The sequence below is a fragment of the Miscanthus floridulus genome, chromosome 13 (genome assembly GCF_019320115.1).
Source record: "Miscanthus floridulus cultivar M001 chromosome 13, ASM1932011v1, whole genome shotgun sequence".
In the NCBI taxonomy this organism is placed as follows: Eukaryota; Viridiplantae; Streptophyta; class Magnoliopsida; order Poales; family Poaceae; genus Miscanthus; species Miscanthus floridulus.
The window spans coordinates 72469535-72483589 of NC_089592.1; the positions used below are offsets into that span (position 1 = coordinate 72469535).

Genomic DNA, 14055 nt, shown 5'->3' on the forward strand with positions numbered 1-14055 from the left:
CAAGTTAGTATGCGAAAACTAGACCAGTTTTATGAACTGACTCCGAATTAGAGGACAAAACGAGAACAATACGCGCAAAATTGGTCACGGCAGCAAGGATTTGATGAAAACAGTGAAGACAAGTATAACAAATTAGATGGTGTGGACTAGGGTTTGATGGATATAAAGGAAACATAGCAAGACTTGAAGGTGTTTATAGATTATGATAAAAAACAAAGGAAAAAACATAAACTGGACTAAAAAATGATCTAAAATCAGCAACCAGAGCTTGACCTAGGGCACAAACTCAACCACGTGACATAGAGACAAAATTGCATGGCACAACGAGGCTATAGGACAAGGAATATGTGGCGGTATATATTTTTTGGCTTTTTGTGGACTATAGGTAATGCAAAAATAGTAACAATCTAAAGGGAAAAATAAAATTATATCTAACGGGCAATAATGTCTCTGGTATCACTTGATGTAGACTAGGCCCAATCTTCCGAAAGGTATGACAGCGTTGATTGGTGGAGACTCGATGTTCACGATCTAGGCTTCGAACCAAGACTGATTCGGACCCCCGCAACTGTTACACCACTGCTCCATTGGTTATCAACTATGTGAACGTGATTGACCTCGCCGAGAAGGCTTTCCTGCAAGCGAATCGAGAACACAAGCAAGAATAGGATGAACACAATCTAAAATTGCAAATAAATATGAGGCTTATGATAACAAGGAGTTCAAGTCTTTATTCGAAAGGACTAATCGCCACAAGAGAACAAGATCAAGAACTGGGGCCCTGGTTCACAGTAAGCAGCCTTGGCGGCACAGTTGCAGTAAAACGATGTTTGTTTCACAAGAAAATCAAGAACTAAACAAAACCCAAACCCTAAGGAGAGCGATGGCTGCTATCTATAGAGTCTTGGGCGTCACCCCCTGGACGCGCCCCCTAATGGGCCCAAACACGATACATAGTCCAACGGACCAAAAGACGGTGTCACAGCACCCTGGCAGATTCTAGATGCTAACTTGTTTTGACGATTCCCATTGGTTCTGAAGGGCTTTTGATGTGAGACCACTTGAATTGGCTTCCTTATCAAATTAGCTTTCCAACCATATGTGGATCGTCGAAAACGGAGTCCGGATGTGTCTTGGGTGACCAGTTTAAGACAGTCTGATCCTGGAACCCGAGATGGGCTCCAACTTCAGTTGGACTGGGCCTCCATCATAAGAAAGATGAATTGGACGCCCATGCTAGACCTCCTCCCCTCCTTGGCTTGTTTGTGATGAAGAAGTGATGTCCTCATCACCTTCTCCCTCTCTCGCCCATTTGTAACCCCTACTACAAACAAGTGCTGATAACATGAGCAGCCTCAAACTAGACGTAGAGACATTTCGCCCGAACCAGTATAAACCCTTGTGTCCTCCGAGCACACCATCCGGGCCAGATGCGCAAACACAAATTTACTGGTCGACGGTTTGAAACACCAACAACTTGGTTTATGTTTTGACCAGCGATTGTGTTTGTTACTCTTGGAGCTCAGCTCCTAGCCAGCTAGAGTGTCGCTCGTGGAGCTTGCCAACTTGTGTGGCAGCCCTGGGAGGTTTGTAACCATCTCTTAGAGCTAGTAAACTCACCCCTCATCTCAAGAGGTAACTCTCTTGACTTTAGAACGAAGAAGGGTTGCAAAGCCCTAGCCTTAGTGGCAACCTCAACAATATGGACTTAGCGAAGCGTTGGTGGTGAGCTAAACCACGGGATAAATCATTATGTCACCTTGTGCTTGATTTACTTCACTTGCATTTCACATTGTTGTTGAGGTAGATTCTAGGATTTGTGGCCGATCTACTTGTGTGTGGAGTTCCTACCACTTTTAGCTCTCGATCTATAAACCTCATATCTATAGGAAGCTAAGGAAGTTCACTGATCTAAGTTTCTATTCACTAATTTTGAACTATGACTTAAAGTTGTCTGCAGGTACGCTAGTGCCGTTGTTATATCCCGACAGTGCCGCTGTCCAGCATATTCGTGAGGCCAGAGCAGTAATGCTGCGAGTGAAATTTGACATCTGCTTGAGTTTTGTTTTAATAGGCCTATTCACCCCCTCTAGGCTAACCAGAGATCCTACAAATATCAACAATTTCTTCAATAGGTAAAACAATGAATGTGTTAGAGTTTATGGAGTTACCTTCCAAGTTTCTCTTTTTTGCCATCCTCTTGTTCTTCTCCATGGTGGATACAACAATGTCCTTCTTCAGCCGATCACTCCTTTGTCTCTCTGGAGGGAGATCAGCCACCTTCTTGTCCCCTACCGAGTCAGGTAGGCTTCCTTGAGACTCCATTACTTGCGGCATTATCACTTGGGATTCCACCACTAGATCCAACCCACCATGAGAATCAGCCCTTGGAAGCTCCATCATTTGTTGCTCCAACATTTGTGTATTGGATTGATCATGTTCCTCCACAGCTAAGTCAACACTTTCCTGTGTGTTGATTATATTGTCATCCAGAACATAAACTTCAAGGGATTTGGAAATCCCAGTTGGAGGTACAAGAGAAGATACTTTAGATGGAAAAGGTTCATCACACTCTCTCTCTTTAGTAGCCCCATTAGAAGGAGGATATCCCACATTATCATTAACAACCGAGTTCATGAACCAAACAGGCTTTGTAGAACAATCCTGACCTTGCCTAGATGATTGACCATTATCTTCATCATTAGTAAGTCTCTTAATTTTTCTAGTGAATGATTCACTATCATAATTTGAGTCTTCAATGATATCAAGTATATCCACTTTTCCACCACCATCATCCATACCTTCAAAGCTTTTATATGCTTTCTAAGCATGACCCATGAGCTTGGGTTGACATTTCTTGCTAGGATCGACCTTGGGGGGGGGCGACCAATACACTGCCTGCTTGCCAGTATCCTTCTTCCCACTAGATTTCTCTTTAGACTTGTGACTATCCACTTCTGATTCAACTTGATGAGTAGCAGATGTTAACTTAGATCTTGATTTCTTAATTGGGGATGGAGGATCATGCTCTCCCACCATAATTCCACTCTTGAGTATCTTGGGTCCAGACTCTTCTACATTGGCATACAATCCTATAATTTCCAATTGGTACTATTCTAGTACACTTACCTACTGACCTAAGTGGCATCTATACATAATTTGTACCCTTTTCTAGGCACATAAGATTAAGTATGAAGGCAATACCCTTCCAAAAGCTAACGACCCAACCATCAATGGGTACAACACCTCTGCACAATCATTGTCCCCACATCCCCAAAGATATGAACTCCCTAACTGCTAACATACTGTTACCAGCATTGAGCTAAACTCAGGAAGACGGTGGGTAGGTTGGGGATCCTAATCCATGCTCCCTACTGAACAAGTAATTGTGAAGTGCAAAGCAAGAAATTATAATCATCTTTTGCTTTGTCTGATGGTAGTACGGTACCCCACCAAGAATCTATCACCGGTTTTTTAAACCCCAAATGTTCGTTCTACAACATTGCGTAGCCTAGAATGAGTCAAGTTAAATTTCTCCTATCAAGACATAGTCTCTACAGGTACACCCATAAAATCATCCAGATGGTACCTTGTATTTCTGAAAGGACCCATATATCCTCACTCTAGTGCGTAACCAACGTCCACCAGATAGTAGCGGCCTGCAACACATGAACCAATTGCACAATTAGGTTTTATGGACTGCACAAGCTACAGAAACAATGTAACACATGATTCATTGGCAGTAGTCACTCATCGGTTGGTGGATGCAGGAAGTTTGGTTCCTCCCAATATTCTTTGAGAACTGACATGTCATGCACCGAACCCGCCATCCCCACACCAACATATGTGAAGCGCCCATCCATGTTGACAATGCCATAGACATTCATAGTTACATCTTCTTTTCTATTTATATGGTCAATTTTGGCCTCCTTGTTCACCCTAACTTTGACATGTGTGCCATCCAAAGCCCTAATGCATCCATCGAAGAATGGTGCATATGAGCCAAGTTGCCAATTCACTCCAGCATAACTGTTGTCTGCTGGAACAAGAACAAAGTGTGTCCACCTACATATAACCTTAGCGACATGACTAATCTTCCTACTAACTATATCCAAAGGCCGTTCGAATTTATCGCTGCTCCTTCTAGTTGCTAGGTTATGCGCACAAGTCCACAAATAAATACCTAAACATTCTCGTAATCCTGTCTCTCGTGTACCCTTCAAGCCAAACCCATGTAAAATGTTATGCAAATGCAGCAAGTTATCTGGAGACATACGCAAGTTGTCCAAGCACTTCCTTTCGTTTCATAGATTGACTTCCATCCACTGCCGCCCGGTCATCTTCTAGAAGGGAAGGTCCGGGTTCACCACGGAAGCCTCATTGGCTATTGTTGCTTTGTACTTTGCAAGCAGTAAAGCAACAACTGCTAAGGGAAAATGGACGATCCTTCACTTGAGTTGTCGCTAGTAGCGGATTCCTCACTGCTGTTCATCTACAAAACCAAGATTAAGTCCAGAATTATCAGGCAGTGAATATTAATGCAACTTCAAACTAGAATGCTGTAGAACTTATCAATTATGCTAATGATTCAGAACTCATATCATACACATGGAAAAGTTATTCACATGTGAGAAACATCAATCTAAAACAGCTGAAGACAGTGGCATCATTTGTTTTTCTTCTCTACTGCCTCAGCTGACTACACAAGAAAAATGACATAAATGACTCCATCTTTAAAAGTTAACAATATAGCCTGGAAAAGAAAGGGAGGGACATATGCTGCATATGTGTAAACAAATGTACAGAATGATTCGTACCTTGCGACTTCATGGTGGCTGCAACAACTTCTTTCTGAACATGAAAAACCGAAATATTTGTTGGACAAACCAAATAACCACACGCAACAAATTTATTTGGGTACTTGAAAAAAACCAGCAAACAATGTCCAGGCCACATGCCGCATTACAATGAGGGAACTTTAACAAATGTTCTAAGTGACAAAATAAAACTAAACATCAATGTAGTAGGAATATAAACAACAGAGACTGCCACAGTAGGAGGGCTGTTTCGGTTAACATCTACTTGGATCTGGATCTCCTATCATCCCAGCAGATCTTTAGAAATTTGAGGCGGCCCTCTTTGGTTTCCATGCTAAGGAAGTTTCTACGGTCCAGTATGTCCTTGCAAATTATTAAAGCCTGAGTATAAACATGATCAGTCTTTTCCACACCATCTTCTTTCATAATCTTCACCACTTTGTCCATCTCTTCTTCCTGCTTGTTTATACGGGCCTTCTAGAGCTTATGGTCTTTAATGAGGTCAGTGATGTCGTTAAGGCACTCATCAATGGAAGCACTCTTCTTACTGCGCGGGTTATTGACAGAGTAATCCCTAGTGGTTCTCTTGGAGACCAACACTCTTGACAACGAAGGGGTCCAGTGATATCTCGTGTGGACTATCATGGCTGTCATTGTTGGATGTCGTCTCGCGATGATGGCCACCAGACTAGATCAACGTACCCCTATCACGGGGAGTGTATCCCCACAAAATTATCAGTAGGTCAAGGCATTTTGGCATTTTGGTCTGTTCCGCAGCAGACTGGCTATTTTCCTGCACGTGTGCCATGGATCCAAGGGTTAGAATTAAATAGAATGGGAACATCCCTATCAGAGGTTAGTAGGGGGAGGGGGGTTTATAAAACAAATAGGTGGAAGTTAGTACCCCATTGCCACCCTCAAAGAACGAGGGGTCAACTGTGACGCCGCCGGTATGTGGGTCACGGCCTAGGCCAGTGTGGGATTGAAGGTCGCGCCAACTAAAATATGCTTACTTCAGCTCGTTCAGCTTGTTCTACAGTTGTTTTTTGTACATTAACCCCGTTGCCGTTGCGAATGTTGGATACAAATTTGCCCAGCCCAAGGTTGTGAGGCCTCTTTGGTTCTAGTGCAATAGATTTTTCTGTTCTATCACAAGTTCTAGAAAGGTCCTCACAGTGGTGTCATCCCAGTTAGCACAATCCGTGGACATCTATTGCCATGTGTACATTGTAGGGTATGATGAACACAGTACAAACACCAATAAACAACAGCTCTTGTCATCACAAACAAGAGAGTTATGGCGAAAGAAATGTGGACGTACCTTAGCAGAACGCTTGACATGTTTCGATCAATGGTTGTAGTGCCTAGCTTGAGGTGAAGAGCACGATGAAGTGGAGGACGCTGCCAGTGTGGGCAGTGTTATGAAGCACTTGCGAGCGGTGCACTGAAAGAAAGAAACACAATACCACATTGTCAATGAAAATTAGTGTGCACAATGGGGAACCATAGATACATTATCATGTGGTAGATTATATGGATGCTGAAAGTTGAACTTGCCCTAATTGATTATTTAACTTGGCATTTGATTTAATACACGTGTAGTTCCCATTTGATTTATATAGATGTTCCTTCTTACTTTCAATGTCACCCCGTTGTTGTAATAAGGTATGTTGCTGCAATGTAAACCCAACAATGAAACAAAATGGTGTTCCTTGCAAACTTATATGGCTATTTAAGAGCCAACATCAATCAATGAATCATGTGGGGGACTCTCTCCCTCTTCGTTGATTTATCAAAAAAAATAAGGTAAGTTGTTGCTTGAAATAATAATATTGTATAATTTTTAGCTGTTTTGCCCGAACACGCTTTAAGCATGACAGAACACAAAAGGCATCGTCGGTGCGGGCGGTTGCTTATGGGAGATGAAATTGCTCACCGTCGTGTTGCTCTAAGGCAGAAATTAGATTAAACTAAGCTAAAAAAATAAATTAGATTAAACTAGATAGACAAAATCACACCCTTTAGTTTCTTTCGTGCAAGCCAAACATGTGTTTTTTCCGAATCAAAACTCATGCTCAACTCACATACATACGCGCACCATCTAACTCCTATATATAAACATAGGTACACCCTATGTTGCTCTAAGCAGAAACTAGATTGACAAAATCATACTCTTTCGGTTCTTTCGTGCAAGCCAAATTTTTTATAGTTACATCATGTGTCCAATAACTTGCATAAGAGCGTCTTTAACAAGCAATTCCTAGATAGTTATTTGCATACATGGAGGAGAGAGAGGTGGCAGAAAACTGAACACCAGTGAGAAGCTCGTCGCTCAGCTCGAACAGAATACTGCAATGTATTCTGTTTCAAATTAACTATTCATGATCTGGTGAATACGTGAAATCATGTAAACAGAAACAAACATACAAGCACACATATATGAAATACAATGGAAATAGCTGTCCAAATGTGACTATAATATTGATACAAAATCAGATACTACCGAAGAAAGAAAACATTTTGTTCAATAAAAAGGTGCTCATTGGATACTGAATAACATCACCTATAATTTTAGTTGATTAGTTCTAAGTGTCACCGGATCCATGGGCGGTGCTCGGAAAAGACCTACAAAACGAGCACGTGGGGGTCAGATCCGGAGGGTGGGGACGACGACGTCCTTGGAGCCGGAGGGGGGGGGGGGGGACGACGGAGGCGACAGATCGGGGGGGGGGGGGGGGGGGAATACGGGGGGGGCGGGAGGAAGATGGAGGCAGCAGATCAGGAGGGGGGACGACAGCGACGTCGGATCTGGGGTACCTTGTTGCCGGCGGACGGGCGTCGACGGCGGCAGATTCTGCGAGGGATGCGGAGCTCACTGTTGTCGCGGAGGCTGTCGATGGCGAGGCGGCCCTCACGACGGAGAGAGGCGGGACGGGATAGAGAAGTTTGCCAACTATGGGGGCATGCACGGCGAAGTGTGTTCTCGTTCCCGGAGCGCACCGTGGTGCGCATCAAGGCCGCCGCCAACGCGGCGCTCCACGCCGGGCCCAACTGCGTCGCCGTCGGCAGCTTGCCGAGGTTCAAGGTCTACGACGTCGACTTCGGATTCGGGCGGCCCGAGCGCGTCCGCAGCGGTGGGAACAAGTTCGACGGCATGGTGTACCTGTACCCCGCCCGCGGCGGTGACAGCGGCATCGACGTCGAGCTGGCGCTGCAGCCGGAGCCCATGCAGAGGCCGGAGAAGGACGACGACTTCTTCCTGCGCCAGGCGGCAGCCTAGCTGATCATTCGAATTCGACTCGTCCTGCGTGCATGCGTGCGTGATTTGGGATGCTATACGAGGGATTGGTTGCTGCCTGCGCAGGTGTACTACTGCTGCTGCTGCTCTCTGTCAGTGTTCACCCATCCAGTTCGTTGATCGTGCTTTATTAATCAGTACTCCCTCGGTACTTAAAAAAAATACAGTAGTTTTGGACAGCGATATGGTCTCCAAAGTATAATTTTAACTATTTATTTTTATAAAAATATTTATCAAAAAGTGATATATGTAAACTTTTGTGAAAATATTTTTCAAGACAAATCTTTACATATGGTTTTCACGTTTTTAAACTCAACAACTTAAAAGTTATTCGTGATTTTATATTTCCAAAGCTAAGTTTTGTCAAAAATGATTTTATTTTTAAGTACGGAGAGAGTATTGTGTAGCTTGCTACATACTGCTGTGTTTTACTTAGTTCCATGATTGTACGAGCTAGGCGTGTTGGACTATACTGTATTTGCTGGACTGGAGCTGAATAAGGATGGATCGGACTTCGATTAGTTTGTGCAAGTTCATGAGCGAGCATGGTCTATGTATCATCAGTCGTTGTAGTACGATGCAGTAATGTAATATTTGTTATTCACCCTATTCGCTTGATCGTTTATATGGTTTATAAGTCGTTAGATGCTGTTTTGTTGTGAGAGAGAAATACTATATCATGGCTGATACGATCAAACGAATATGGTGTATGTATTATGTACTTCCACCTGTACTATACCACTTGGTCTATTCTTTCCCTCTTAGCGCGTCAACACCCCATTTCTTAGCGGCTCATGTCTCGTCATCTATAATCTCTTGTTTTCCCCCTTTTGCTTATGCCTATGTGTCACCTACTTTGCATGTCAACACCTGGTTTCTTAGCGGTTCATTGGTCCTGTCATCTACTCCGCTCTTTCTCATTCCACGCGTTAATGCCTACAGCTCATCGGTCCCGTCACTTACTCCACACGTCAACACCTGTTTTCTTAGTGGCAACCCTCCGCGCGCCAACGCCCAGTTTCTTAGCGGCTCACACTCCGCGTGTCAATGCCTGGTCTCTTAGCGGCTCACCCTTCGCGTGTCCCAATTTCTTAGTAGCTCCTTAGTCCCGTTTTTTTGTTTGTTAAAAAGTGCTCGCCTTCGCGGGCCCTAGTTTTGGTTTTTTCTGTCGAATCGCCTGTCTAACTGGTTAATTGAACTGTATCTACTCCTATATTATCATACGAAGCCTTCATTTTTCTCTCCTCGTGACAAGGTTATTCTTCCTACTCGTATATATCTTATCTTCTGTTGGTGTTTTCCTATAGGCTTAATGCCACTATGCCCCTGTACTTTCTTGTTCACTATTTCGTTGTTTACCCTCTTTGAAAGGATATAGTACACTAAACGAAGGAGTGGTTTGAATTGTGATTTTACAAACTCTTTTAAACACATTGTTTAGCCGGATTCACCCATATGTCTAAGTTGACAAAATGTGACTATTCTAACACACGGAATTATTCTGCAACTAGTATGACAGTTCTTAGAAAGTAAGTTGTTAAATCTTGAAAGAGAGGGTTAGGAAGACTCAATTCTTTCATGAGATATCGAAGTGTCAATATTCTTCACTAGTTTCATAGGAGGACCTAATTTTTTAATGATTCCATATCATTTCTTATTGAGAAAAACAACATTTCTAGTTCATGAGAACAATTGTTCCATGTTTAGCAAAAAAAAATATCGAAGATAAAACTATTTCTAGTTTAGGAAAAAGTGTTATAGTTCAAGAGAAAAACTATTTCTGGTTTAGGAAAAAGTGTTATTATAGTTTTAAGAGACAAAACGTTTCACGTTCATAAAACCGTTCTAAGTTCAGGTGATGAAATTGCTTCTAGCTTCAGTAGAAAATAATCACCTTAATAAATTATAAAAATACACTATTTTCTTATTTACCATGTACTATTAACTATTATTATTTTTTTATTTGAAAAACCAATGTCCCACCACTGGCCATCGGCACTCGGCAGTGTCCTACGGAGAGGATAAATACAAAATCAAGAAGATAGGAAATTATAAAACGAGAAAAAGAAAGAAAGAAGGAAAAAGATTTATTACAAAAGAAATGTATGGAAAAAACGGCCAAGCAGAAGAAGCTCTTCCGTGCGGCGGTGCGGGTGCGCTCGCCTGGGGGCGGATTGGCTGAACAGCACTGGAGCCTGCACTGGGCTACCCCCGTCTACCGCACCACGGTTCACCCGGCGTGAGCTCTCCCTGTCTCTCTCCCTCTCTGCGCCGTCGCCGCCGCCGCCGCCCTACGCCAGGTGCCGAGGCCTTCGCCGGCGACGAGCACCTACCAGGTATTCCCACCCCTTCTCTTCTCTTCCTGCGGTGCGAAACCGAGCACCCAAACCCTAACTGGGTCCTCTCCTAGGAATAACTTCGAATTTTTGCAAAAAATACTGGGTCCTCTCCTGACCCCTTCTCTTCCCTTCCTGCTGTGCGAAACCTAGCATCCGAACCTTACGTAAAGCTATTTTAGCTACTTTTCGTAAAAAAAAAAAAACTGTTTTAGCTACTTGTATTCGGATCTGATCTAGTTACAAGTGTATACCATCTCAAAAAATTACAAGTGTATACATGTATTATGCCTACTAATTTCGATTCTTTGGCAAAATTAATTGGTTTTCATGTGTACACACATGTCCTTTACTGGGTCCACCCCTGCTTTTATGCTCCTAGACTATCCGGTACCACTAATTCCTGTATTTCCAGAATGCATCTTTACTGCTACATTTTCTGTCTGCAGACTTGGAGCAAGCCTCTCAACATGTCGTGGGCTGCAATCGAGAATGATCCTGGTAAATTTATTTTTTGTTGCCAAAAAGTTGTACATTTGTTTAGTTATATTATATACATTGCAAGTTTTTTCCTTTTTAACACACGCTCCAAGTATGGCACAATGATACGGGTTCATCATTGGCCCTGGTTGAGCGATTGGCCTTTTTTTAACCAATTGCTCTTAAAAGAAAAATCGACTCTAAGAGTACGCGCATTTGTATAGAGGATCCATACCAGTTATCTTGAATGATGATTGCCTAATGTCATTTTATTTCATTGGATATTGATACTATTGGATTGGACCAACCTGCATTAGTAGTGTTTCATACTGCATTACAAAGATAAGCTTTTCATAACAGTACATGCGAGTTGCAACCTGCTTTAGTAAGGTTGGAAAATTGAGATGTATATGCCTGCTTGCATACACCTGTTGCACCTAATGAAGAGCAGCCATGTCTTTTAGGACACTGCCTTGAAGTAACACAATGCTAATTCTCAAATTCGAATTCACAGAATTTCTGCCTTTTTATTTTGGGTTGCCTCGGAGTAACAGAATACACATTCTCAATTTAGAATTCCATGTATTTCTGCTTTTTCATATTGAGCTGTCACAAGAAACTCCTGTCTTTGGCATTTGCAATGGAGTGGGAGGAAAACAAAATTCTAGAACCTAGACCTCTCTTCCTCCATATATTTGAACTGGCCAACACTGTTAATTTCTTTCTCACCTTGTTACTGTTTGGCCTTTTTTTTTCTGGCAAAGGAAGAAATAACTCATGAGCTTTCATATCTTGTATATTCAGGTGTTTTTACAGAACTGTTGCAGCAGATGCAACTGAAGGGTCTTCAAGTAAGTAATCAACTACCTTCACTCTATGCGTCTATGTTCTTGATAAAGGTAGATGGTTAGCAAACAGTCACCCCACCTTTAAATTATGTACAGTAAGATTGGCAGTACGTTGAATTGATACATGTTTACACCTTACCGAAGTGAGCATACAATGCATCTTTTCTTGTTAGTGGAATGAATTGTAAGCAATTATCCACACAGGTATTATAACCCAGAATATCTAGCAATGTTTTGCTTGTTTAATACTTTCATTACTTTGTGACAGATGTTGCCTGATATAATTCTGATGATTGTATGATAAAACAGCCATAGTGAGTTGTTAAGGTCCTTTTAAACATATAAATGGCCATCAGATTAGTTTAGCCTAGCTCTTTAGGCTGCCTGAACCATGTAACTGGCTTTTTACAAGACCACAACAGCCTTTATTTAAAACATGCTGTAATCTAAGCATACTCAGATAGTAAAACAGTGGCAGGTGTTTCCCCTTCATCTATTGATCCCTGTAGCTTGTTCTTGTACTTTTCAAGCTTTTAGTTGTTTCTAATAATAAAACTATATATAGTATGCGGCAACATAGAACAGAAATTTACTTTTTGCAAAACAAGAGTGAGGCTCTCCTATTTGGCTATTTCTTCTTTTTTGTGAAACTTGACATTTCTTTTACATATTAAAATATCGGGCAGATATGCTATGTTATCTTTTTCATTATCAGGTTGATGAACTCTACTCACTTGACCTGGATGCTCTCAATGATCTTCAGTATGTTATCCTACATCTAGCATTAATGAATGCCATTATTTTTCTGAGTTAATAGAACCTAATTTGTGTTGGCATTTGCCAGGCCAATATATGGGCTAATAGTGCTATACAAATGGCGACCTCCAGAAAAGGATGAGCGTCCTGTCATCAAGGATGCAATCCCAAACCTTTTCTTTGCCAACCAGGTCAGAAGCATTCGAGTTGGCAAGCAACTCCTCCCACCTTTATTCATCTGCATATCTGAAAATCAAGGATGTTCTTGACTTGCAGATAATTAACAACGCTTGTGCAGCCCAAGCTATCCTGTCGGTTCTGTTGAACTCTCCTGGCATCACTCTTAGTGACGAACTTAAAAAGCTGAAGGAATTTGCAAAGGATTTGCCACCTGAGCTCAAAGGACTGGCTATAGTCAATTGTGCAAGCATTCGCATGCTAAACAACTCGTTTGCAAGGTCAGAGGTCTCTGAGGAGCAGAAACCACCTAGCAAGGATGATGATGTATACCATTTCATAACCTATGTTCCAGTGGATGGTGTCCTGTACGAGCTTGATGGGCTAAAGGAAGGACCGATAAGCCTGGGAAAATGCCCAGGTGGTGTTGGTGATGCAGGGTGGCTTAGGCTAGCGCAGCCTGTGATTAAAGAGCACATTGACATGTTCTCTCAGAATGAGATAAGATTCAGTGTGATGGCAATCTTAAAGAACCGGAAGGAGATGTACACAGTGGAGCTCAAAGACCTCCAGAGGAAGAGGGAGAGCCTCCTTCAACAGATGGGTGACCCTTCTGCGATCAGGCACGTGCCATCTGTTGAGCAGTCGCTAGCGGAGGTGGCAGCTCAGATCGAGTCTGTGACTGAGAAGATCATAATGGAGGAAGAGAAGTCGAAGAAGTGGAAGACAGAGAACTTGAGGAGGAAGCATAACTATGTGCCGTTCCTGTTCAATTTCCTCAAGATTCTTGAGGAGAAGCAGCAGTTGAAGCCCCTGATAGAGAAGGCAAAGGCGAAGCAGAAGTCTCACGGCCCCAGTGCTAGGTGAAAGCCTACTCTCTTTTAGTTGTGGTTCCTTGTAGAGATTGGCCCTGTGTCCCTTGTTTTCTTGGCCAGTGTTTCAACCTTATGCTTACCCCTACTTTTAGGTAGCGCACAGATGTCTGCCGTTGCATGTTCAGGTGAATGAATCTTGACGAGGTCATACTGTATGAAAACCATCCATGGTTTACCCAGTTTTTTTCCTGGCAAACTAATGGTGTCGTTTGCTGACACATGTCAAGCCTTGTTTGTTCCTGAAACGTAGAGGATGACGCAAACACTGTATGAAAATTGCCCAGTTTTTTTTTCCCCTGGCAAACCAATGGTGTCGTTTGCTGACACATGTCAAGCCTTGTTTGTTTCTGAAACGTAGAGGATGACGCAGTCACGAACATGTCTACTCTTCCAATTTGCCCTAGTCTCCTGCAGCGCATCATACGATTTGTTTCACACCACCCATAAGTTTGCCGGAAGATTGGAGTT

At 42.6% G+C, this 14055-nt stretch overlaps 1 protein-coding gene across 2 annotated transcripts; it reads left to right on the plus strand.

Annotated features, from left to right (window-relative positions):
• Window positions 1-10224: 10224 nt before the first annotated feature.
• On the plus strand, window positions 10225-13850 carry LOC136500445 (ubiquitin carboxyl-terminal hydrolase 2-like). Of its 2 annotated transcripts, XM_066495796.1 has the most exons (6): window positions 10225-10451; window positions 10901-10952; window positions 11736-11782; window positions 12495-12541; window positions 12624-12726; window positions 12812-13850. In XM_066495796.1, the coding sequence occupies exons 2-6, from the start codon at window positions 10922-10924 to the stop codon at window positions 13577-13579; spliced, it is 996 nt and encodes a 331-aa protein (XP_066351893.1). In that variant the 5' UTR covers window positions 10225-10451; window positions 10901-10921; the 3' UTR covers window positions 13580-13850. The 2 variants fall into 2 exon arrangements, with proteins under 2 accessions (XP_066351893.1, XP_066351894.1); XM_066495797.1 differs by lacking the exon at window positions 10225-10451 and having other exon boundaries at window positions 12466-12541.
• Window positions 13851-14055: the final 205 nt, after the last annotated feature.

Bases quoted from the DNA above. Each gene is read 5' to 3' on its own strand.
- LOC136500445 (XM_066495796.1), top strand. From the start codon at position 10,922: ATGTCGTGGGCTGCAATCGAGAATGATCCTG. The intron at 10,953-11,735 runs GTAAATTTATTT...TTGTATATTCAG, and splicing joins TGCAATCGAGAATGATCCTG to GTGTTTTTACAGAACTGTTG. The intron at 12,542-12,623 runs GTATGTTATCCT...GGCATTTGCCAG, and splicing joins GATGCTCTCAATGATCTTCA to GCCAATATATGGGCTAATAG.